At 32.8% G+C, this 18,632-nt stretch overlaps 1 protein-coding gene across 2 annotated transcripts in view; it reads left to right on the top strand.

Annotated features, from left to right (window-relative positions):
• The window catches only part of LOC122525328 (tyrosine-protein kinase Src64B), a 41,039-nt gene extending 22,946 nt beyond the window's left edge, over positions 1-18,093 (top strand). The window contains exons 2-7 of one of the 2 annotated variants that reach the window (XM_043648049.1): positions 13,344-13,608; positions 13,698-13,889; positions 14,166-14,376; positions 14,467-14,720; positions 14,809-15,519; positions 15,613-18,093. In XM_043648049.1, the coding sequence (XP_043503984.1) occupies positions 13,566-13,608; positions 13,698-13,889; positions 14,166-14,376; positions 14,467-14,720; positions 14,809-15,519; positions 15,613-15,827 (1,626 nt within the window). In that variant the 5' untranslated portion in view covers positions 13,344-13,565 and the 3' untranslated portion in view covers positions 15,828-18,093. The remainder of the gene's footprint in view (positions 1-13,343; positions 13,609-13,697; positions 13,890-14,165; positions 14,377-14,466; positions 14,721-14,808; positions 15,520-15,612) is intronic. The other variant, XM_043648050.1, reaches the window with a different exon arrangement.
• Positions 18,094-18,632: the final 539 nt, after the last annotated feature.

An 18,632-nucleotide genomic window follows, 5' to 3' on the forward strand; every position in this document is an offset into this window, starting at 1 on the left:
GTATACTGTATATAAACGTTAGTATATAACAAATGTTCTTTTTTATTTGTTCCTATTTGTTATCGACAATTTGGATAAAAATGTATTTCTAACAATGCATTGAATTATATTATATATAGATATACTGTTCGGATGATTATTATTAAATGAACAAAATTAATTGAAATATTTGATTGAATATACAACTATTTCAATACAGAATATCGAATAAAATTCTTTTTTCATTTCAAAATTAAACAAAAGTAATGGTATCGTTATGTAATATACGTTATGTGATAGAATTTTGTATGGAAATTTGATACATAATGCATTCGTAAGTGCAAAATATTAAAATGAGAATGGTATATGCACTTACAAATTTTCAATCATGTTAAAACGAAAGCTTTGTAAAAATTCTACGTTGTATAAAATCATTTCCCCGTGAGTGAAATCGTGTTATAGGAATGCAGTGTCAGAGAGTTGGTTTAATTGTTTTCTAAAATTTAGTATGCAACCCTGACGCAACAGCAACAGCAGCAAAGTCATGCTACCATGCAAAATATCAATCGAGATTATACTTACATTTACAAATTTTTAACCTTGCTAAAACGAAAGTTCGTAAAAGTCTACATTGTATAGATTATTTCCCACAATTCTCGAACCCACACGTTAGAGTTGAAACCGTGTTATAGGAATGCCTTGTCAGACTTGGTTTAATTGTTTTCTAAAATTTAGTACGCAACTCTGATGCAGCAGCAGCAGCATTAGCAGCAGCCATACTTTCATGCAAAATATCAATCGAAATGATACTTGCATTCCTAAATTTTCAATTTTACTGAAACAAAAGCACGTAAAAATTCTACAGCGTATGGGAAATTTCCCACAATTCTCTAATCCCACACGTCAAAGTTGAAACCGCGTTATAGGAATGTCGTGTTAGACGTACGGGGTTATCCACAGTATTTGATTTGTCCCTTTCTGGCGACGATTTGAATCGTCACGTAGAATGGTCTCTCTCAAAGTTGGACGAGGACAACGATGACTGCGAGAATCCTCCGTCGTTGTACCGCACCATACCGCACCATACCGCACCATGTCTCACCGTACCGGACTGCGATGACCGACACCATGTCACGAAGGAAGTACCTTACGTACGCGACTTGAATACTATTCGGTGTTCGATGTTCGACGTTTAATGTTCTCTTACAACATACTACAATGAATAGGTAAATACTCTTATGTGAGTTGAGAGAACACAGAGAAAGTAACTTATACTTAAATATCGTTCCATGTGTTTACCAACACCAATGACTTTCGAATTCCTCCCATCGAACATTTATGAAGTTATTATAAATGCACGTAAAAAAATAATCATTATTATCGTTGTAATACACGATCGATAATACAATATATACGCTTAGTATAAACCAGGTATTTTTCTATACGTGTACCAGGTATATTTCTATAACGTGTTTCGAAGAATTAGCAATAAGTTTTCATAATATTTGCCATATATAACGCGTTAAATAATTAAATAATATAATATTGATATATATTTTTCTATCGACATAGATAAATGACGCAGATCGTTTATTCTCGTTACTGACAATTTCTTATTGATGCGCGAAATATTTTATTTTTATATTATTTTTAATCATTCTTATCAATAATTTCTTGAGGAAAAGGTAAAAATAGTCTACAATATATATACGTATATATATTTTCTCGTAAATTAACTACAAAAAAATTATTTCGTGGAAAATGAAATGACAGGACAGAAAAGAAAGGAAAAGGAAAAGGGAAAAAAAAATACGAGGAAACATTTGCATAAATTTAACGCAAATTCGGACAACGCATAACGCATTTACCCGCATTCTGATGCGTTTAACGTGCAACGCACACCCACACGACAGGACACAACGCACGATTATTTATTGAAACAAGGGGAATAATTCCGTATTCGCTAATAGGTTGGATTCAAAATTGAAACTCCCCATTGATGAACGTGTATTTGTAATCGATCGATCATCGAATCGATAATACCGGAAGAAAGGATTCTTCGTCCTGTCTGCATAAACGTACTGCGGACAGGCTGCAGACTATTACATCGTTCTTTGAATCCTTAATACTATTCTCTGTCATTCCTCTCTTCTCCATTTCCATCATGGTCATCATGGATTCATTTTCCAAGGACATGTTACTCAAATGATTCGAGACGTTCGAGAAAATCGAGATTGTTTTATATTCGATTTTATTGAGACTTAAAAGAATGAGATAAAAAAGAAAATAGGATTTCAATCGTCATAATACAATTAACATTATCAAACCTATGAAAATGGTATAAAAGTCATATAATTTGGTGTCTCGTTTTATATACCTTCTCACATACGTGCAAGTAATTAATTAAAAAAAAAAAAAAAAATAAATTACATAAAAATTGAATTTTATCATATATCATTCTTATCACGATTATTTTATATATTAAATAAGATATTAATCACGTAAAATTAATATAATATTAATTTTTCTTAAATAATATCGTTAAACTTCGCAATGTGATAATTATCAACAAATATATGCAATATGCATACGCGTTTGTCTTCGTTCTCGCGCGTCTTCTAGAACGATGCAAGCAAGAGATGAGGTCGAGTACCGAGAAAACGCGTACAAGTAGGTCCTCGTTCCGACCTTTTTACCTTGGTGACACGCGTGCGCTAGCTCGATTAAAATCAGCTCGGGTTGATCCTCTTTCTGTCAATGTTTTTTCCCCCGTTCAAATTTTGACACCAACGTTTAATATAAATACAATGATTAATTACCAATTAATTATTATCAACGAACGTTTCACGTAAAACACGACCAACCCATAGAATTGTAAACTTTTTTTCATTGACATTCCCCGATCATCCTAAAATAATAATCATCGTTTAAATAAAAAATATTATAATATACGTCATATCTAAATCGTAAAACTTATCATTATTTTCTAATAATAAATACGATCGTTATTTTTCTTCAATCGATTCTTTGACTTTTCTTTTATAATGATTTTTTAAATTGATTTAACAAAATCTTAATTACTTACTTGGATCTATTAGGATTATCCAAAAGTTCGTGAGTTTTAAAATTAATATTTCCAAAGTAAATTTAACGAAAGAAAAAAAAAAACAATCCATTATGCAGTCTCGAAGTAAAGTTTCAACATAATAAACGTACGAACTTTAGGTTCACCCTAATGGAAACAAAAAATTAACATTTCGTATACATAATAAAACAATCCTAAAAAATGACGTTAAAACGATGACATGTATTTTCATATACTCATTTTCATTTATTTTTTTCAAATAAATATAAACGTGTCCTTGTGTAATACTTTAGAAAAATAAGAACAAAACAAAAAATATATAGACGTACATTTGAAACAAATGGTTTTCATTCAAATGTAGTTTAAGGAAGTTTAAAAAAACGTTGAATAACCACCCCCTGTTACGTAAAAAAAAAAAAAAGAAAAAACAACAGAAAATAAATTAGAAGCTATTCCTTAAGTTTCTGATCATCAAGAAGAAGAATCCGTTTGTAGGTCGACGAGTCCTCCTCCTCTTCTTTAAATCGTCTCCTGAGATAAAGAGAGAGAGAGAGAGAGAGAGAGAGAGAGGGCAAGTTCCTCTCATCGGTTTTTTAAGTCGGGTCGACTTTTCTTCCTTCTTCATTTTCTACTTTTCTACTTCTTCCTAACGACGTCTATTCTTTGGGCCACCAGAAGAGAAATTACGCCATGACACCGATGACCCGTCGTGCTTTTCATGACTCAGAGACGTTTCGTGACGTAGTCGTGACTCATGACTCTCTTCTCTCTCTCTCTCTCTCTCTCTCTCTCTTTCTCTCTTTCTTTCTTGCCGAATATACCACTCGACTTGAGGGACCATGATGACCGCTTGGTTGCTTGCTTGGTTAGAACCTGCCAGGTATCAGGAGTGAGAAACCAGAAGAAAGATAGAGATAGAGAGAGAGAGAAGAAAGAAGAAAGAAAGATGAACTGTTCAGGGGATCAATGTTCTCTCTCGTATACGCAAATATTACGAGTTTGTGTGTGTGTGTGTGTTCATCGCAACGATCGATTATTTTTCAAACGAGAAATATTGATATAATAATTATTTATCATACTTTATATTAAATGATCGATCATTATTTATTTTGCCATTAAAATATTAACTTAATTGATATATCGTAAGGGAAGGTATAGTCAAGTAAATTCATATGATTTTGATCGATTACGTAAATATATAATTATTTATATTATATTTATATATTAATTAACTTATATATTATTTATATATTAATTAAATATTTATAATAAATATAATTAAATCGCGTACCGAAAATTTGTCTTTTCTTTTTCTTGAATAATTTCAAATGCACACACACACACACATAAACACATCCGCATAATATTTTCTATTTCATATTATTTTATTGAATAAAATATACTATTATAAAAGAAACAAAGGGGATGAAATGAAATAATGAAAATCCGTATATTTGTTCAATTCAATAAAATATATATTTTTAAATACACACATACGTCAATTTAATAAATTATTAATATATAATAAATAAATAGAAAATATATGTGTATTTCTATATCGTGTAAACGAAAGGTACGAATCCATGATTGTCACCATGGGAATCATTTTACCCTTCTTTTTATCCGTTTATATACGTTTACTACAATACTTACGTATACTAGAGAAGAAACCCTTTAGGAAACACGAAGATAGGCTTTCTCACCAAGTTCACACCACAGAAAGATATAGATATATGTAACAGAGAGAAATGCAGCTGCGGTTTGTCGCGGTTTTATTCCCGAAAAGGAAAAACGATCGTGCATACGGGCGGTGAGCATATTATCGCTTATGTTTATCTCTTTCTCTCTCTCTCTCTCTTTGGTGAGTTCTGGTATACAGTAAGTATCTTTGTATGTATGTGAGAATCGTTTCGTGTTGGCTCGCGGTGTACCACTCCGTCCTTCCTCATAAAATTCAGTTTCGGTTTAACATTCTTTTCCTTCTCTCTCTCTCTCTCTCTCTCCCTTTATCTCTATATTTGTCTCTCTTTCTTTCTGTTCACACGACCAGCAACAGCAACAGCAACCTTCTTAATCGATGAGTTTCTTTCGACGATGTGGAACAAACCCAAGACCCGTAATAGGTAGTTGTTACTAAACGAGGCGTGAAACGATTTCTACTCTCTTTCGTTTATGCTTATAAAATCCGAACTTGGGGCGGAAAGGGGAGAGGGTGGGGAGGGGTAAAAGGAGAAAACGATAAATCTTATTATACGCGTTTATACACGAAGAGTAGCGTGAAAAATCGTCAAACGAGGGAAAGAGAGAGAGAGAAAGAAATGTGATCGTATATATATTAGGTGTACACACACAGTTGAAATGCTTTCAAGCGTTTCGTTCGCGAGCTTCGAAGAGATCTTTGACCTTAGTATGGAGTTTCGAATGACGTCACTTTAAGAAGGCACGGGGCCCCATTTCCGTACTTCGGATCCCTGGACCCATTCGCCGCCCGCCCGCCCGCCCTTCTTTCTCTCTCTCGCTCGAATATTTACATTATTTCATTTTTTATTTTATACAACGGCAATACCTCGAATTTCTTTTATTTAGAATATTTTTGAAAAATACAGAATTTCATTTAAATTAATTAAATTAATAATATTAATATATATATATTATATATATATTTAATATAATATTATTGTATTTATTAAATATTTGTATTTAACTAAATTAATATTATGAATTTGCGTTGTTTGTTATAACGAAGCTTCTCTATTTTATTTGTTTTTTTTCTTTTCTCTTTCGAAATACAGAAAATTTACGGTTCAACTAAATTAATATTACAAATTTGTTGTTCGGTAACTGAAGCTTCCGTAGTTTTATAACGCACATTCTTCCGATAGTTTTTTATTCCGGCATAATATTATTACGATGGAATGAATGCAGGACGACGATCACGAAATCGTTTGAATACCGTTAGCAAACTCGATGCTGATGATGCGTTCTCTTATCTTTCGCGTTTAATACTATATATAAATATGTAAAAATAAATAAAGGAAAGGCAACTATCTATCTAGTCATATCCTCCTCCTCGTATCGTTGATAATTACTAGTTTTGCAAACGATATCCCGTAGTTTTGTAGCATCATCGCATATTTATTTAAAAAAAAAAAAAAAACATGGAAAAAAACCCAAAAATGATATAACCGTTTCCTTTTAAAAACGATTTAACTGTGTTACTTATTGAATTAAGTATTCAATCCTAGTATATAGTAACGGTATTAAATTCGTATACATACACACACATACACATACATATATATATATATTTCTCTTCGTTTAAAAATATTCGAGAATAATTCGATCGATTATTATCACCCCTGGAGATAGATATCCATTTATACATTCATAGTTTTATCGACCGATTATCACGATCCAATCACCATCTAGCGGTGAGGAGGCTGAACTAACTTAGCAATAATAATAATAATAATAATAAAAAAAAGAAAAGAAAAGGAACCCTTGGTGGATAGGCAATTGGCTTTTACAACCTTTCCTATCAGTAATTATGTATACGTATCGAACGGTTAAGACAATTTTTCGATTGATTTTTTTTTAATCCAATTTTCTCTATCCCCTTCTACGTGTATGAAAAATTTAAATTAACTTCGGGTATATATATATATATTTGCAGGATGTTTTAAAATATGTTGAAATTACTTCTAGAATACTTTCAGTACGTTGAAATAAGTAAATAGAAAAAAAAGAAAAAAGAAAAGACACGTTCGTATAATCGTTGTTAAATAATTTTCATCGAAATTGTTTCAGTGTCAAAGCTCTCTTATCATAGATTTAATTCGTTAAAAAATAACATCTAGTTGTTTTTAATTAACCGACAAACGTAAATTCAAAAGTTTACTCGTAATTAATCGAAGACAAACGGCCCAATGAAGTAATACGAATTTTTGACAAAAAAGAAACACACACACACGTGAAAAGCAATTACAATTCGTAAAACAAGATTATATCGGGCGTAATATAATTATATTTGCATAAACTTTTTATCTTATTACACTGTGAAATTTTTGGTTTCATCTATACATAATAAATATATTTATAATTATTGATATTCCTCTTTCAATCAATTTTTTTGTTATATTTAAAACAAAAATTCGGCGCATAGAGGATTAATTTACTATTCTTAAAATTACGCCTATATATATATTTTGAAACAGCCCGTATATGCAGTGTCACTATCTCGGATTGCACATTTTCAAGGATCCTTGATATTTCTCGTCATTTTTTCTCTTTTCTTTTCTTTTTCTAGCCCCTTGAGATTATTTTTTCTTTCCCCCTCCTCTACCCCTGTCCCTCCTCCTCCCACCCTTGAATAAAGTTTGCTTTCCCACGTATCTGAGAATGACCCTTCTTCCTTTAGATGTTCCTATTGTAATCGTATTGTAATCGTATTGTAATCTTGCCGTTCAATGAATACTAGTCGTAAAGAAGGTTACCGAAGGGAAAGGGAGAAGGGTGAAAGAAAAGCTCGACTCGTCCTCGTCCTCGTCCTCGTCCTCGTCGTCGTAGAGTAGCTGCTGCAGTTTTCTGCATTTTCGAGAGAACCAACGACGACGCAGCACCACCAGCAGCAACAGCAGCAGCCAGCTGCATTTGCATTTCTATCGAAGTGCATCTTCAAGTGCCGAGAGTTCGCCTTGGCGTTGAACACTGTTTCTATCTTTACCCTGAGAAAAAGCTTTCTCTCTCTCTCTTTCTGTCTCTCTCTCTTTCTTTTGCTCATTTGAGCTGGAAACGATCCCACCAACGTGCAAAGAGAAGACACTATTTCCCGTTTTACTTTAATTCCCTAAATATCTTATGAATTTACATTCCCCCTTTATGAATCCCCCTCGGTTGTTCTCGTCATCTTGATTTATGAGACAGAATAAAAAAAAAGTTGGATGATGATATTAGAAAGAAAGAGAGAGAGAGAGAGACAGAAATATATGGGGGTTAGGGGAGAGGGAGTTTAGAAATATAAAGAAAATTACACGGTGAAAGTTATTTCAAACGAAGAAATATAAAAGGAAAAAAGAAAAGTCGCAGTTGGTGGGATTCGACGGCGATGGCCACCCGGGGTTGAAAATTTTCAAGAAAATTTGTTTACAATGGAAATTATTTCGAACGAAGATAAAAGGAAACGAAGAAGAAAAATAATTGGAGAAAGAGGGGGATTAGAATTTAAAGAAAATTATACAATTAAAGTTATTAATAATAAACGTAAAAGGAGAAAGATAAGGAGAGTAGTATAGAATGAAAAAATAAAAAGGAACAACGGTAGAAATTTAAATGAATAGAAGGAGAGAAAGAGACAGGGTCAAGGAGAAACGGTAAGGGTAAGGGGAAGGGAAAAAAAGAAAAGAAGAAGAGAAAAAGCAAAATAGAACTTGAAAGAAAGTTTTTCAAGAGATGCGAATGATTAACTATCGAAAAAAAAAGAAAAAGAAAAAGAGAGAGAGAGGAATAATGAAATTGTATAAAATAATTAAATAATAATACGGAACAAGAGAGAAAATAAGAAGAGATAATAAAACGAGAAGAAAATTCGCTGCTAAAAGTGATTAATAAACGAACAGAAAGGAAAATAAATAAAAAGAAGTTTGCTATCTAACGAAAGACAGAAGAAAGAAAGAAAAACATAAAAGAAAAAATAAAATGAACGAACCAGCAGGCAGATATTCGGGGGTTACTACTTCGTTTTCGTATGAATCCGGGTATACCTACCCCCCTCTCACCGAACTACGATGAAAATTAGGGGTTGCAAGAAAGGTCTCCCCCTTTTCGAAAGGACCCTGACAGACTATTTCAGTGGGGGAGAACCGAAACGTAATTTGCAACGCCTTCGATGATGCCTACTTCTCCTAATGTCTGTCCTCCGATGTGAGTTATCGAAACTTCTTTTAGTGTCTTCCGTAAAATTGTATCATGACTTATGGGGTTGGAGGGTGAGTGGGAGGATCCAAATCGTAATCTCAAAAACGAAATATTAAATATTCAATCCAATTTATTTTTAGCTATCTTTTTTTTACTCTTTTGTTACTTTAAGACCCAAAACAAAGTCCAAGTTAAAGTTAAGGTATATTTTTGTACATCGTAACGAGTCGAATGGACATTGATCTTTCGATTTTTAATAAATTTTATATACTTTTGTTTTGTTTTACAATTAAATGCAGATAAACAACATTACTTTAATATAATAATATATTAGTAGTAATAAAATAATACAATATTTTTATATATAAATATATTTTTTTTATAAAATCAATTTTTTAGAAAGAAAATTAAATTAAATTAAATTTAGAAATCTTGAAAGATTTGACACAACAATTCTGCACGATAATGAAGGAATAAATAATCAGGATAAATACGTTGAAATATCAATAAATTGTTTCTTAATCCTAAATCGACAGATATCTAATTGAATTTTATATCGATACTAATGATAGGGAAAGGGAAATAGAAGAAAAAAAATGAATTATTTAAAAGAGACAGGTACGTAAATACCTAAATACGGCCCTGGATCAAGATAATGTCCAATCGCCCCTAAAACGCTACCGAATGGATGTAGGGAAAGACGAGGGAAAGGAAGAAGAGGACGGAGGACGAGAATTGTGAGGGTGAAGGGCGTAGTCACGAAATCAGGCTTTACGTGTTCATTCGAAGACGATATTTCGAGGAACCATTCTCTCTCTACAATCTTTCCTGATAAATATAACCCAAGTTACCGAAGTTTAAACGCTAACTAAAACCTAACACCCGTATACACATACGTGCATTTACAGATTTATTTTTTTTGCAAAGGATAACTAATACATTTTTTTTAATTGCACATTTAATTTTTTACCCTGTATATAATAATAATTATCATAATAAATAATTATATAATAATTAAATAATAATTATTATCATTAAAACCAAACACGGGTATAAACGTTCTACACCGAATAGCCAAATGAATTATTATATAAACATATAAAATAATCATAGCAATGTAATGTAAGTAACGTGGGTGGATTTTCTTTTTTGTTTTTTTCCAATGTTATTGTTATTTCCAAATAAATAAATAAATTTAATATAATATTTACGAGAGAGCATTCTTTAGGAATTTCTAAAATATATCATTTTTGCAAATGATAACTAATATATTTTTTTAATTGCACATTTAATTTTTCACCCTGTATATAATAATAATTATCATAATAAATAATTATATAATAATTAAATAATAATTATTATCATTAAAACCAAACACGGGTATAAACGTTCTACACCGAATAGCCAAATGAATTATTATATAAACATATAAAATAATCATAGAAATGTAATGTAAGTAACGTGGGTGGATTTTCTTTTTTGGTTTTTTCCAATGTTATTGTTATTTCAAAATAAATAAATAAATTTAATATAATATTTACGAGAGAGCATTCTTTAGGAATTTCTAAAATATTATTTCATTATTTACAATTTCGATTTAACATTAAAAATAATAATTCGGACGTGGCACGTGCCCTTAAAAAAAGACAAAAAGACAAAAAGTAATATAATTCTATTTTTTATTATATTATATACATGTAGGAAAATACAAGAATTTAAAAATAAAAAATAAAAATCTAAAACTTCCTTTGCGATAAGAATCTAAAGCAAGAGAAAAAACATTTTGTTTGGTCTCTCTCTCTCTCTCTCTCTCTCTCTCTCTCTCTCTCTCTCTCTCTCTTAATCCTTTCGAGGTACACTTTACTTCTGTGTAAACATAGAGAAGAGAGAAACCGATCAACAAGAAACGTTTTTACGGAAAACTCTTGCGATATTAACGTTTATATTAGCTTAGCACGTTTAATTTACTCTTCTCTCTTAAAACAATATAAATAAATAAATATATATATATCTAATATAAAAAGGTAACAAAAAAAAAAAAATAAAATAAATATCAGACGATAACGTGTTACGAAAAGAAAAGCAAAAGAAAAATAACGATATACCACCATCACAACCCTTCACCCCAGCCCACCCCCTTTTCTCTTTCCCGCTCTATCTCTCTCTCTTTTTTTTTTAATGTATTTTTATGGAAAAATGGATGAAACTCTTTTGGTAAAAACGATAGTTGCTCGAATGGTTCGTTAAAGTGTCGACGGCCGAGGTAGGAAAAAGAAATTTTAATTCCTCTTTGTCCATCGTTACGACAAAACGTCGCCATTGTTCGTCACACGAAAGCACCATCGGGATACGGAGTTATATGCAAGAGAAAGAGAGAGAGAAAGAGAGAGAACTACCGTGAGATATCGACCGACTCGTCGGCCGCGTATATCCGTTCTATGTGTTTTCATATATGATCGTGTTAGTGTACGTTAGGGTTGATCCTGAAAGTGTTTGTGATTACCTATACGTACATACGTAATACAGTATCCCTACAGACATAGTTTCTATGGGGGTACCAGTGATGGTTGATGGGTGAGGGTGGGAGTAGGGTTGCCCATATCCAAATCGACCCTTCAACGTCCTTATTCCGTTCGATATCACTACGTTTATATATATATGATGTGTGTATGTGTGTGTGTTACAATAGATTTAAATGTATGTATGTGTGTATTCGAGAAAAGTCCCTCCAGCTGTTTAATTAAAAACTTTCCTCTCGATGCTACGAATACGATGTTCGGATTCTAGCATCTTCCCTCCTTCTATTATAGCTTATTTTTTGTTTGTTTTATTTTGTTTTATTTGATTTGATTTAATTTGATTTGATTTTTGTTCACTTTTCACGTTTATCATACGCAAAACGAATTGAATTCTTACTTTCGTATTCGTAATTTCTACTCGAGTTATATTTTTGCTTCTTTTCTTTTTTTTTCTGATTCGACATCGTTGAATAATCTCGTATTTTGTGTATTTCTGCGTGATAACGTAAGGTCTAAGTAAACCGCGATTAAAGTGGCTTATCACTCGAGTACACAGGATAATCGTAAGCTTTTAATAACGTAGGAAATTGAACGGAAAACTTGTTCATAAATCCTTAAAAGAGAGTCAAACTATTCTTTTACTTTTTATCTATCTTTATCTTCTTTCTTTCTTTCTTTTTATTTCGGTGAATACAATTTATGGGAAGTGGAATCATTCGTTTCAAAGATGCGCATAGATTGTATTTTTTCTCTTTCGTAAATTCCAATTGGAAAACAGTCAGAACAGTAGCCGTTCTTGTTAATAAGAAACGTCGAAGGCAATTTCGCGTTAAAATAATAGCAGCACATGGAATTGCATACTCGAGCGTGTTTTATCTTTACTATTGGAAGATTAACTGCTTTTCTACCTGTATACGTAAAATTAAAAAATAACTTTTTAACGCGATATTTTTATTATTATATACAGGTTGTCGCAGTGCTGCAGTCAGGTTATCGCAAGTACTTGAAAAATCGTGACTAGAGTTATGTGGGATATCCTATTGTAATAATTACGTCTTTATAATGTAGTTTTATTTAAGAAATTGCATAAAAATTAAAAGAATGCTAAAATGAGAACGTTATAATCTTAAATTTTATGTATTAGGTGCATTATTACCTTTATACCCATGTGCAACATTTGGAAGGGCATATAAACAACATTTAATAAAAGTAATTTGATAGAGAAAAATGTTTCATTTCAATTTATTGCAATGTATAATCAATCAAAAACAGATCAACTTTTGTTTAAAGTATTTTTTTGTCAGATTATCGCAAGTACTTGAAAAATCGTGACTAGAGTTATGTGGGACACCCTGTATATTTTTATACCGACAAGTTAGTGACCATCTTTACCGACGCGTAAAAAAGATTGCCGTTTTTCAGGGGCTGGGAGGGCAAACAATAGTTCACGATGAGGAGACTACGACGATACGATTAATTTATAATTTTCTCCTTCCGGTGTATTTCCGAGAAAGAATAATGATAGGAAATAAAGAGGGATGAGCGGGGTGTGTGAAAAATGGGGACAAGGGGGAGGGGGTAAGAAAGACAAAGAAAAGACGTTAAAAATAATTCTTTGAAAAATATGATATGGCAGGGATAGTGATAATGCGTTATTATCGAGTCCTATAGTTATTTTTCACGCTTGAACGATGTTGAGTGACAACCGGACATTAACATGCGACCTGCATCCTGCGATCGACCTCCATACCGATTCATTCCGCACGATACATTGACGATCGCGATTGAATGACGATAATCGTATCTTTGATTCGTTTCTCTTTATTTTTTTTTTCTTTCAATCGTAGGTGGTATAGTAGGACCCCAGTGTATTCGCACAAACCAACACGCACGTAACTCACCCACGTACGTAAGTACGTTACAGGATGGACAACAGGTGGAGGAGGATTATTTGAGAAAAGGAACGAAGAAGAAATGAAGAAACATTTGACGCGAAGAATCCTGACTACGTTCGAATGTTGTAACGAGTGAAATAGGTAGAGAAGGTCAGGCAGGAAAGTTTCAACAAAATGGGCAAGTGTTGTAGCAAACGACAGGAGCCTCAACCGATCGGTAAGTTTTTTATTATTTTTTATTATGACGATGTTCAAACGAAAAATTGATTTATTTCTTTTCTATTGGGATTTTACCTGTAACCCCAGGGTACACGAAAGCAGATACAGGATTGAGCTCGAAACACAGCAATGGTGGTTCCTTGGACCGATACACAGCCGACCCAAATCAAAGAGGCGTGCAAGCCAGGGCGGATATTATCCGTCCAAGGCCAACACCTTGTAAGATACAGATACCGCAACAACCACGTAAAACAAGCTCGCCTGTCGTTATACCTGCATGTGTGTATTATTTTGTTTATGTTCCTCCTAATCTTCGTTTAAAAACTTGATTTATCTTTGATCGTAGATCGAAACGAGTTGTCTTATTTCTTTGACTTTTTCTTTTATTTCTTTTTCCTTTTTAATTCAACTTTACGTTGTCCCGCTAATGCGATAGGTTGGCTCTATTGTAAAAAGTGTCGATGTGTTTTAACGCGTTTAAAAAAAAAAAAAAAAAAAAAAAGAAATAAAGAAAAAATCTTTCTCCCGATATTCAATTATCTTTTCGATTAACAGCTCATTCTCAACGAGCAAATAAAATCGTCGTGGCACTTTACAATTACACGGCACGCGAGAGCACCGACGTGAGTTTCGTCAAGGGCGACAGAATGGAAGTTTTGGATGATACCGAGCCAGACTGGTGGAAGGTTTTACATTTGACGACCCTGCAGGAAGGTTTAATTCCATGGAATTTCGTAGCGGTTGAACGTTCCGTTGAAAGCGAAGAGTAAGTAATCGTCTCGATAATGTTTCCTCGTGTTTAAATCTTTTCATCAGTTTAATGAACCGATCAATACCTATTATAAATCGTTTACAGTTGGTTCTTCGAAAATGTATCGCGTAAAGAAGCAGGAAAATTATTATTAGTCGATGAAAATCCGCGAGGTACGTTTTTGGTAAGACCAAGTGAACACAATCCAAGAGGTTACAGTTTATCCGTAAAAGATTGGGAAGAAGGGAGGGGTCATCACGTAAAACATTATAAGATCAAACCGTTAGATAATGGTGGTTTCTTTATCGCCACCAATCAGACATTCCCAACGTTGCCAGCTTTGGTTATGGCGTATAGCAGTGAGTATATAATTTCTCTTAGGTAAACTTGATAATATTGTGATCATTATTAGATAACTAATTAAATCGTTTGTTTCATCATATCCAGAAAACGCGTTAGGTCTTTGTCACGTGTTATCGAAGCCCTGTCCGAAGCCCCAGCCAGATATGTGGGATCTCGGGCCAGAATTGCGTGACAAATGGGAGATCAACAGGAATGAGATTCAGTTGATAAGGAAATTGGGCCACGGCAACTTCGGCGAGGTTTATTACGGCAAATGGCGGAATAAAATCGAAGTGGCGGTTAAAACCCTTCGTCCTGGTACGATGTCGACGGAAGCTTTCCTTCAAGAAGCTGCAATAATGAAACAATTTCGACACAGACACTTGGTAGCCCTTTACGCGGTATGCTCGAAAGAAGAACCAATTTACATCGTCCAAGAGTATATGTGTAACGGCAGTCTCTTAGACTTTTTACGTACCGGCGACGGCAAATACATGCAATTCGAGGACCTGATTTACATAGCCGCTCAAGTTGCTTCCGGCATGGAACACTTAGAGAGCAAACAATTGATACACAGAGATCTAGCCGCTAGGAACGTTCTCATTGGCGAAAAGAACAAGGCTAAGATTTGCGATTTTGGACTCGCCAGAGTTATCGAGGACGACGAATATTGTCCTAAACAGGGAAGCAGATTCCCGGTTAAGTGGACAGCTCCTGAAGCTATTGTTTATGCAAGGTTTAGCATCAAGAGCGACGTTTGGTCCTACGGTATTTTACTTATGGAGTTATTCACTTACGGACAAGTTCCTTATCCCGGTAAGATAATACTCCCCCTGCTCCCCCTCCTCCATCCTTAATCCAATCATTAACTCGAACTTTATATAATAAAAATAATTATTTTTCTTTTAGGTATGCACGGTCGTGAAGTAATCGAGCATGTTGACAAAGGTTACCGTATGCCCAAACCATTGAACCATCCATTACCGGACAGTATATATCGATTAATGTTACTGTGCTGGGAAGCCAGTCCCGAAAAACGGCCGACTTTCGAGTTCCTTAATCATTATTTCGAATCGTTTAACGTAACTAGTGAAATACCTTATCTCGAGCCACCGACGGACTGATACACAGCCCACATGCAGAATCACTTGGTGCCGCATGGTCATTTTCATCCAGCGCACGTCAATTGTGCCATGGAATTTTATGGTATTTATTGCTAAGGGGAAATAAAATGAAAAAAAAAAAAGAGAAAAAACGGAAGCAAAAAAACGGCGATAACCGGAAGTGGAATCGTTTTATAATATATTATATCGTTGTGATGATCGTTAGAAGAAAACTGGAGAAATGAAACGGAAGAAAAGAAAAGAAAAGGAAAAAAAGAAAAAAAGAAAAAACAAAGAACAGCGAAATTCCGAATAACCGAGAGACGAAGGAAACAAGTATGATCAATTGAAAAATAGTTTACGACTATAAAATATGTGTGTTGTGTCTCTAGTTGAGAATAGAGAAAAGAAAAAAACAAAAAACAAAAAAACGAGGGACGATTAATTACGGTGATTGATTTTATATGAAACACGCGCGATTATTCTCTTTACTATAGAAAATAATACTCTCTCTCGATCGACGAAAATAAAAGAAAAACCTTTTGTGCCATGAACTTTATCTCCACAATCTCATAGGTATTTATTTATCGAAGTTAACAAGATGAAAAAAATGTCAATAAGACTTTTTTAACATTCTTCTGACCAATCTCGCGAATAATAACTGCCGATAAATTTTTGTCAACGTCCTTACACTTGGAAGAAAAAAATATAAGAGAACAAAATCGACGAGGAGAAAAAGAAGAAGTAGAAGAAGAAGAAGAAGAATACAAAAATTAAATCGTAATAACAATTAAAAAAAAAAAAACAAAAAACGTACCAAAATTTGAATTTAAGCTTTGCGACCAATTGTGAATAACTGCCGGATTTTTGAACCTAATGTGTTTACCGCGATGGAAAAAAAAAATAAAAAAAAAAGAACAATAAAAATAAAACGGAGAATATAAAAAATTTGTCTAGTATATATATATATATATATTATATATTATATATACATATATAGTATCCCGATTAAATCGTTCGTTAAACGTTTTCACAATTTCGAGAAATATTAAGTGAACAATGTTTTATCGAAATTATTAATAGTATTAATTAAGGGTGTGTAGAGCAGTGTAGCGTTGATACGAATTGAAAAGTAGTTCTTAGGTAGTATTTAAAAGTCATAGATTGTATAATCATATTTTAGTCCGTTAGATTATTATCAATTACGAATGGACAAAGAGGGAAAAGAGAGAACAATACGTAATAATAATATTAATAATAATAATAATAATTATAATAATAATGTTTGTCATTGATCTCCGATCATAGTCGAGTTTTCCTAATGAAAAGAAATGTATCGACGATATCCTCGAGAAATTTTCGTAGATTATTAATTATTAATCAACTGTTATATGTCGAATATCATCACGAATGCACAAAAATGATGTGTTTAAACGGGGCTAGTGACAAAGAATAATTTACGCGACTAGGGAATGTGACTGCATACTTTGAACGTGTTACACGTCATACTTAAGCTTCTTATTTGTTCGTTTTTTTCTTTTTTTTCTTTTTTTTTTCTTTAATACATAATACATTCATATCATTTGATATATATACGTGTATGTATGTATCTATGTAATTAAATCCAGTATTCGTACGATTATTTTTAGCTGTGATTTTTCCCCGAGTCGCGGATATAGAAATAACAAAATAGAAGGAAGAAAAAAAAAATGTAATATCTAAAGAAATGGAAGACCAACAAAAAACGGTGGCGTATAAATAAGCACGGCTTATTTTTTTTATAATTTAACGTTAAGCAAATTATTTAATGCGACTTGCAATAGCTGCGATATCTCGATAGAAATGATTTATGTAATTTACTTTGGTGCAAGATTTTTTTCCTTTCTTTCTTTTTTTTTTTTTTTATTCTTTAGATTTTTGCACTTTTCGCGAAATATCGTTGATCACGATGTGTACGGCAATAGAGATTAGCGTTTTCTTAGTTTAATAATAATAGGAAAGAACGAAAGAGTGTGTGTGAGAGAGAGAATTGAAAAAAAGTTACTAATATTGGTATAAGAAACCAGAGTATGCGAGCGTGTGTTTGTTTCGTAAAAAAAGAAACTTTATATTATCTTCTTGCGTATATGTGTGCATGTGTATGTGTGTGTGTGTGTACGTTTGCGAATATTTGCATGTGCGAATTGCGTAAAAGGAATTCTATTAAAAAATAGAACGCAAGGTATAATAAGCCATCGATGTTATTCGTACAAAATGTTTGTATGAAAGAGAGAGAGAGAGAGAGAGAGAAAGAAAGAGAGAGAAAGAATTGTACATTTTTTTACTAAAGATACATACAAACGACAGTTAAAAATTAATACGTAGATATACCTTTTAAAAGAGGTAGGAACGTTAAAAAAAATAAATAATAATAATATTAATAATAATAATATTTAATAATAATAATTAAACGCGATAGATATTCGAATATCTCCTGTGAAAACTCGATGCGTCGTTTAAAAAAAAAAAATCTATGTACGTATAAAAAACGTTTTCTTTTTTCTTTTTTTCTTAATTATTATTCGTGTAGAAAAATACATGCATATATATTAAATAATATGTGCGTATTTTGAAAGAGGGAGAGAGGGAGGGAGGGAGGGAGGAGATAGGGTGTCAGATATTTCGTCTATTTCGTCGTCGTCCCATGCGAAATGTCGTATCGTTAGGATTAAGTCTATGGATATAAATCATTAGTTTATCGAAATTTCGTTGTAAAGAAATTGAAAAAAAGAAAAAGAGAGAAAGAGAGAGAGAGAGAGAAAGAGAAAAAAAAATAAATAATAATTG

This window comes from Polistes fuscatus, unplaced genomic scaffold, assembly GCF_010416935.1.
Source record: "Polistes fuscatus isolate 324 unplaced genomic scaffold, CU_Pfus_HIC Scaffold9, whole genome shotgun sequence".
NCBI lineage: Eukaryota > Metazoa > Arthropoda > Insecta > Hymenoptera > Vespidae > Polistes > Polistes fuscatus.